The following is a 9,028-nucleotide window of genomic DNA, read 5'->3' as shown; positions in this document are numbered from 1 at the left end:
AAATATGGACAGAATTTCAGTAAATAAAGGATAAACCATGGTACATCCAGACTTCGGAGATTATTCATCACTAAAAAGAAATTAGCGTCAAGTCCTGAAAAGACATGTAAGAACCTTAAATGCATATTACTAAGTGAAAGAAGTCAATCTAAAATAGCTACATACTATATAATTCCAATTATATAACATTATAGAAAAGGCAAAACTGGAGACAGTAAAAAGATCAGTGATTGTGAGGGGTTCAAGGAAAAGAGGAACAAATAGCACAGAGGATAGTTCTTAGGGCAGTAAAATTACTATGTGTAAGTATTATGTATCACTATAATGGAGGACAGAAGTCCTTTTACATTTATCAAAATCCACAGAATGTACAATATTAAGAGTGAACTCTAATCATGGTCTCAGGGTGATAATGTGTGTCAGGCTCATTGACAGTAACAAATATACCACAGGAGTGGGATGTTGACAGAGAAGAAAACTGTGCCTGAATGGAACAAGAGTATATGAGCCCACTTCTATAACTTTCTGCTCAATTTATTTATGAAACTAAAACTACTCTTGAAAATTAGTCTTATTATATAACAAGGACAATTCCAATATATCTCAAAACATGTTGGGTTAGTTAGCTTTCCATTGCTGTGACCAAAATACCTAACAAACAACCTAAAGGAGGAAAGATTTATTTTTGCTCCTGATTTCCGCAGGCTTCAGCCCATGGTCAACTGGCTCTATCACTTTGGGCCTAAAGCAAAGCAGAATGTGATGACAGAAAAGTGTGGCAGCCAGAAATCAGAGATTGGGGGAGAGAAAGAGAACACAGGCAAGTAAGGAAGGGGCCAGGAACAAGATAAAACTCTTCCAGGGCAGAGACCCAGGGACTTATTTCCTCCAACTAGACTTACCTCTTACATAGTTTACATCATCTCTCAGTAGTCCACTCAGCTATCAATGGATTAATTCACCAATTAGGTCAGAGCCCTCATGACCTAATCACTTTTCCACCTCTGAACACTGTTGCACTGGGGGCTAAGCCTTTAACATATGAGACTTTTATTGGGGCATTCCAGATGCAAACCATAACAGCTATTGTAAAAAAATCAATAATTATGGATCTGGCCCCAATGCCTTATCAACAGAGGAATGGAAAAGGAAAGGCAGTATTTATACACAATGGAGTTTTACTCAGCAATAAAAAAGAATGAAATCATAGCATTTAATGGAAAATGGATGGAACTGGGGAATGTAACACTAAGTGAAATAAGCCACTCAGAAAGTCAAGAGATGAATGTTTTCTCTCATATGTGGAAGCTAGAACAAAATAAGGAGGGGGGTTCCCATGATATTAGAAGGGAGATCAGTGGAGTAGAGAAAGGAAACTGAGGAAGACTGAGGAGAGACAGGAAAAGGAAGAACTGTGGAATGAAGATGACCAAATTATAGTGCACATATTCTATAGAATTCAGTGCACTGAATTCTACCATTATGTGTGTGTGTGTATATATATATATATATATATATATATTCAATTAAAAAATAATAAATAGAGGGAAGACCAGTAGAGAAAGGGGAGCAGGGTTAGAGAGGATGATAAGAAAAGAGGAACTACTAGAGCCTAAAATGGAACAAATTAATTCCACGCATGTATGATTATGTCAAAATGAATGTAACACATTATTATGTATAATTATTATGCATTAATAAAAACATTAATATATATCACATGTATTTACTACTACAGGTTGTTGACAATATCTCTTAGTGGCACTGGATCTTTCATTCACATTCAATAAATATTTAATGAAAACTAGGAGAAGTGATTACTATGATAAGCAAAACAAACTCAAGCAAGTAATTATTAAAGTGTGTTTACTAACTCACTGAGCACTTATTTGACATTTAAATTTTGTTATATATGACTACAACAATTACAATTCTAACATATAAATTCACTTCAGTTGATCATTATGTACAATAAACGTCAACAGTGTGTCACATGTAAGTCTATCATATGTAATTAAAAATAATCTCAATGTATATGTGTAATAACAAGCTAAATGCAGATGATTAATAAAACTAGTTAACATAGTAATGTGTATGCTGTGAGGACAAAATCTTCCTAAATTCATGTATGAGTTATTGGATTGATTATCAGTGAAAAAGAATGATGAATTGGTTACTATTTCAGGACCTTAGATATTTCTTCTTTCTTTGTTTACTTTAAATGTTTAATTCATTATTCCACATGAGTGAAATGCTCTGCTAGAAAACATTAGACAACATTTAATTTATAATTTATATAAGGATAAATACAAATCATCTTCAAAGTTTCTTTTAAAATTCTCACAGCCCTAATTAATATTCATGAGGATAATTTCACAAAAGCAATTACAAACTATGCCAGAAGAGCATGAAAACAGTTATGCCAGTTCAAGAAAGAGGAAATTTCTCTCTTTTCAAAATGGAGGATTTAAATTCAACACAAACATTTCCTAAATAATAGTTTCATAATATTTTAATCAAATTATTCATTACTCAGAAATGACACTGTGGAGAACCAGATAATACTGCACAAAGGCTGAGTTCATTTGTTTTGGACAGGTGGCCAGTCTGCAGCTCTGTGTCAGCAGCCCAAGCCCGCCCACAATAGCCCTAAAGACGATTATGCAAATGCCAGCAGCCTGAGTATTTTCCCAGGAACAGGAGAAGGGCTCCTAGTAGAAGCTGCAATTGTTCAGCAGTCATGTGGAAAAACAAGCAGAGTTGAGTTGGTTTTTTTCTTTCTTTCTTTCTTTTTATTTTCATTAATTGCTGGAGGCAGAATGTTTTCATTAAGGGCACTACTTCAATATGTGTGAGACATATAAACACACACACACACACACATGTTTGATGTATATTTCTCAAACACCATACACAGCTCCTTCCATCCTCACCAGAAACTCTCCTGGCTGAAAAGCTCCACCTTCCTGTCCAGGCCAAGTCTCCTCTATTGGCTACACTTTCCTTTACCAATAAGATTCAAAAATGAATAAATGCTGGACCACTTTAACTTATAAGCATGAGTTAAATACTGCCCGGCCAAGCAGGGATACAAAGCATTCTCATTTCATATATGAAAAGCATTTTTCTTTTCTATCCAACGGCATAATGAAACAGGCTAAAAATAGAAATCCATCAGATTTTAAGTACAACATTGCCAAGGGAACACTGTTTCATAGCATTTATTAACTAACCCTAAGTTATCAAAATTATTGGGGGTTTGTTTTTAAGTAAAGTCATCAGGTTACTCAGTTCCCAAATGGAAGTTTTTAGGTTACCTTCTCTAACACCTGATTTTACATTTTTCTCTAGAATTAAAGTTATTTCAAATATTTTTGCTGTAGATTTCTGATTCTACAGCATTCAAAAACAATAATTTTTTTTAACCTCTCTTTCCCTACTCATCCCTCAATTCCCTCTTCCATAGTAAAAAGGGACACTATCTGCTTTATTTGGTAAAGAGCATATGACATTATTTTTTCTCTGAATGTGGAACTCAACAGTTTCTAGAACTCTTATGCTATGAAATTTCACCAAGTTCTTCCTCACTAAATTAACTTAACAGAGGATTTTTCTCAAATTCTCAGTAGAAATTATGATAGTCTTCACAGATTTCAAATATATTATTTTAAAATAAGACATTACAATTTTTTTAAAAAATTTAGTTATTGGTAGACCTTTATTTATTTACTTATTTTTTATTTATATGTGGTGCTGAGAATCAAACTCAGTGCCTCATACATGCTAGACAAGTGCTCTACCACTAAGCCACAATCCCACCCCCAACACATTACAATTTTTTTAATGTTGAATTAAGAACACATGTTCTGTGCTTGGCACTATGGTATATACCTATATCCCCAGGTACACAGGAGCCTGAGACAGGAGGATCACAACTTCAAGGCCAGCCCCAATTTTAAAATAAAATCAAAAGAGCTGGGGAGGGGCTAGGGTTATGGCTCAGGGGTAGAGTGCTCGCCTTGCATGTGCAAGGTCCTGGGTTTGATCCTCAGCACCACATATAAATAAACAGTTATTGTGTTCAACTACAAATATAAAAATAAATATTAAAAAGAGCTGGGGATAGAGCTCAGTGTGCACACTATGAAGATTATAGACAACTTAAATAATTTCCTTAACCTCAAAAGTGGCACTAATGTGAGATTTAGTTAACTCCACTATTCATAAAACAGATTAATATGCCATTCAAAACTCTTTTAAAATGGTTGAGCTCCAGATGTGAAATTACTGTTTCTCATGGTAAACCCTCACAAAGTTCTTTTGTTATGTCTCTATATCATTTAACATGTCTTTAACATTCATTCATTCATTCATTCATTTGGCCCTAAATTGAAACTGATGAGTGAGCTGGTCTCATCCATCAAAGAACTACCACTCTGAAGAGAAAAATATTTGATTTTAAAAAATGTTTTTGCTGGATATAGTGGTATAGGCCTATAATCCCAGTGATTTGGGAGGCTGAGGTAGGAGGACTGCAAGTTCAAAGCCAGCCAGGACAACTTAGTGAGACCCTCTTCCAAAATAAAATTAAAAATAAATAAATAAAAGGCTGGTGAGGTAGGTCAGAGGTAAAACACTCCTACGTTCAATCCCTAGCACCAAAAACAACAACAACAAAAACATTTTTAATACATTATTATGTAGGTATGGGCCGACAAGTTGAGTGTTGTACATTCTATTTGTTATCCAAAAATATCTTCTACCACCTGACTAGGATGGCTAAAAAGTTAAGACAGGTAAATACCACGTTAGCAGGCTGGGGATATGGCTCAAGCAGTAGCGCGCTCGCCTGGCATGCATGCGGCCCGGGTTCGATCCTCAGCACCACATACAAACAAAGATGTTGTGTCCGCCAAAAACTGAAAAATAAATATTGAAATTCTCTCTCTCTCTCCCTCAAAAAAAAGGTATTGTGTCCACCTAAAACTAAAAAATAAATATTAAAAAAAAATACCACGTTAGCAAAGATGTAGAGAAACTGGAAGTCTCATACGTTGCTGCTAAAAATGCAAAATGTGGATCCACTTCAGAAAACAGTTTTGAAGTTCCTTTGAAAATGTTAAAAACTGAGTGACCAATGCCCATTCCTGGATTTATACATGAGTTAACTGAAAACATGTTCACTTAAAAACTTGCACATGAATTGTTCATGCAGCACTATTCATAAGAACCAGCAATTCTAAGCAACAAAAATTATCTTAGCTAATGGACAGATTAATAAAATGATACATCCATAAGTATATGCATACAATGGTATATTTTTCAGCAATTAAAAGGAATGAAGCATTGATATATGCTACAACACAGATGAACTTAAAATCAGTATGCTAAGTAAAAGAAGCCAGTCACAAAAGACAATAATGATTCCATTTATATTAAGTGATAAGAGTAGGTAAGAAAGTAATTCAGTAGCTGCCCAGAACTGGGTAGACTGGTGGAAAATTAGGAATGTGACTGCTAATGGGTTTCTTTTATGGGTGATAAAAATGTTCTAAAATTGATAGCAGGAATGGGTGGCACAACTGAATACACTAACTACACATTTTAAAAGGATGAACTGCAGCTGGGGTTGAGGCTCAGTGATAGAATACTCATCTGTCATGTGTGAGGCACTAGGTTCAAGCCTCAGCACCACATAAAAATAGATAAATAGAATAATATTGTGTCCATCTACAACTAAAAAAACAATTTAAAAAAAAAGGATGAACTGCACAACTGAATTCTTTCTCAATAAAGCTGATACACACACACACACACACACACACACACACACACATTTTTTATTCTTACCTGTTCTAGGGAAGAATTATATGACTTGCTGTGGCTCATATAATATGAATGGAAATAATAGATAATACTTCTTCCAAGCAGAAGTTGTAATAATTAGGGTATGGTTGGCTGTGCTCTCTTTTCCACTTAAAAACATCCCTGGGCTGGGGTTATATAGCTCAGTGGTAGAGCACTTCCCTAGCATGTGTGAGGCACTGGGTTCAATTCTCATTACTACATATAAATAAATACATTAAATAAAGGTCCATCAACAATTTAAAAAATTATATTAAAATAATTCCAAATAGAGGCCACTCCATCACATAGTCCAGATGAAAGCAATGTGATGACAATATTGGGCAAAGCCATTACCAACTCATAATAGACTTACAAAATGAACAAAATGAAAATATTTGTTTTTGTAAACCACTGAGATGTTAGATTTGTTTGCTATCACAGAGTCTTACCTACAATATATGTTAAACTTTTTATATATTAATGATAATATGCTCCTGTGAAAATAAGCAAAACATTTCAAAATATTATTTATTTTATATATATTTTTAATTTTGTGCATACTTTCAATATGCACAATGTTATTAGTAGGGGGGTGGGTTGTTTGATAGATTTGGAAACTAATCTCTGATTGCTGAGAACCTATATTCAATCTATTATTTTGTTCAGTGTCCTGGTTCTGACATTGGCACCAGGAAGTTTGGTAGGAATTTAATAAATCTGATTCAAGTGAGTGAATATCTTTCTAGATGTCAACTACCATATATTATAATCAGGTCAGAAACTTATTGGCTAATAGAATTAAATAAACCAAGAGGCTAAGCACCATCCAGGCTGGGCAAATGCCTACACAAGGGGAAATAACACATGTTCCATTCATAACCTGAACAAAGATTAACTGATAGACAGAATGGCTACAATTTAAAAATTAGAAATACCAAGCGTTGGAGAAATATGGAACTACTTACATTCTACTGCTGAGTATGAAACTGGACAACAACTTAGGGAAAATGGTCATATCTTCTAAAGGCAAAAAGATACATCTCTTATGACCTGGTAATTCCTCTCCTAGATAACTATCTGAGAGATGTACTCAAATTTTTATCTACTCAAATGTTTAAAGCAATTATTTTTCATAATTATAAAAAACTTTTTCATTGACAGAATAAATAAGTAAATTGTAATGATTTATATAAAACAATACTTCTGGGCTAGGAATGTAGCTCAATAGAAGAGTGCTTGCCTAATATGCATGAGGCCCTGGGTTCAATCCTCAACAACACACACACACACAGCACATGCACATACACATATCCAGCAAGACTGTTGAATACTAAATCAAATTTAAGCCAGGCATGGTGGCGCACACTTGTAAATACCAGTGGCTTGGGAGGCTGAGTAAGACGATAGCAAGTTCATAGCCAACTCAGCAATTTAGCAAGGCCCTAAGCAATTCAGTGAGACTCTGTCTCTAAATAAAATACAAAATAGGGCTGGGGATGTGGTTCAGTGGTCAAGCACCCCTGAGTTCAATTCCCAGTATTAAAAAAAAAAAAAGAAAGAAAGAAAAAAGCAAGCACTCAACCACCGAGCCATAACCCCAGCCTTTGAACTTGCAATCTTGCCTCAGCATCCTGAACTGATAGGATTATAGGTGTGTACCATTGAGCTTGGTAAAACTGGGTTTCTTAAAAAAAAAAAAAAAGATCATAATAAAGGTCCACAACTCCAAAATCCAAAGTGAAGACAAGGTTTATGTCTAACTCATTTGACAGCAAAACCTCTCCTGAACTGAAGTAAAAGTATTTATAGTTTTCATGTAACTCATGCATGTTTTCTTTTCATTTTCTTTATTCCTAAAAGGCCATGGCTTAGTTTATCAGACCTTAACAGTATTGGCATAAGATAATAAATTCTGAAAAAAAAATTGCTATTTATTTTTTGAAAAAAAAAGTTACTATTACACATTTATTGATAAAATGTACTTTTCATTTAGATTTTCTTTTTTAAAAGATGGAGGACTCAAAATAGACAATGTGACAAAGGCTGACTCAGGAACCTATACCTGCACAGCAGAAAACCAGTTTGGGAAAGCCAACGGGACAACACACTTGGTAGTCACAGGTGCGTGTGTTTCGTCACGATGGGTTTATCAGAGATGCGTTTCATGACATATATTATTATTATGGTTAAAGAAACTGGGCATGTGTTTTCCACAAAATGTGGTACATTGTGAAGGTAAAAAATGTGTTTGCGCTTGTGTTTCTAACAAGTGATGGTCAAGAACATGACACTGTATACTTCTATAGCACAGCACAGTGGACATGGTGGGGTACTTGGCTACTACTGTGCTGGGATGATGGGAAAATGGCATATGCTGATAATCTTTTATTTTATGTTCTCCTATTGGGTCAGATCTTCTAAGTGTGCTCTCTTTTTCATTAAAATTGGTCTTTTCTGGAGATGTTCAAGCTCATCAAATAACTGTTGATATCTATAAGATTTAAGTTTTGTGTTAATTTTGTTCATTTATCCATTCAGGAAAAAAAAAACCGAGCACCTATTATGTACCCATTGTTTGAGCTGGATCAGTGGAAACATTGAAACAGAATCTGTAGTCATTCTTCTTACATTCTGCCCAAGATAGAGAAATGAAAATTAGGAAGAAGAAATAAGGAGATCATTAGAAGGAAGTATATTGCAAACAATTGAGAAAGTAAAGAGACTATATGAAGAAAGATGAGTTAGAGTATGAATCAAGATAAGTGAGATGGAAATTTTGGTACAAAGACTCCAGGGAGATAAAGGAGTTTACCAGGAGATTTCTAGGGTGCAGTTATATGGACCAATTGTAGATCTTGCTAAGACTTCAGTTTTCACTTGAATTGAAAAGTGGAACTACTGCAAGGTTTTCAGCAGAGAAATAAGATGATGTGAAAGGGTGACTCTAGCTGTTTTTCAAAGTCTCAGGAGCCCATGACTGTTAACCAACAGGAAGTGATGACGATCCAAGTGAGATTGGCAGCTGAGGAGCTGATGGGATGGGATAAGATTCTGCATATATTCTGAAGGATAAGGTGTTTACAAATTGGATTTGAGGTCTCAGAAAGGAGTCAGGAGGGACTGCAGGGTGTGTGGTGAACAAATGGAAAAAATGGCAGAACAGCTGAGATTGCTCAGGCTG

At 35.0% G+C, this 9,028-nt stretch overlaps 1 protein-coding gene across 1 annotated transcript in view; it reads left to right on the top strand.

The window, feature by feature from the left end:
- Positions 1–714: 714 nt before the first annotated feature.
- The window catches only part of LOC143390081 (contactin-3-like), a 51,286-nt gene continuing 42,972 nt past the window's right edge, over positions 715–9,028 (top strand). The window contains exons 1-3 of the mRNA XM_076842686.2: positions 715–820; positions 2,599–2,764; positions 7,841–7,968. Of these exons, the coding sequence (XP_076698801.2) occupies positions 715–820; positions 2,599–2,764; positions 7,841–7,968 (400 nt within the window). The remainder of the gene's footprint in view (positions 821–2,598; positions 2,765–7,840; positions 7,969–9,028) is intronic.

The sequence above is a fragment of the Callospermophilus lateralis genome, unplaced genomic scaffold (assembly GCF_048772815.1).
Source record: "Callospermophilus lateralis isolate mCalLat2 unplaced genomic scaffold, mCalLat2.hap1 Scaffold_309, whole genome shotgun sequence".
Lineage (NCBI taxonomy): Eukaryota > Metazoa > Chordata > Mammalia > Rodentia > Sciuridae > Callospermophilus > Callospermophilus lateralis.
The sequence above is the reverse complement of the archived record's forward strand: the minus strand, read 5'-3'. Positions and strand labels throughout refer to the sequence as shown.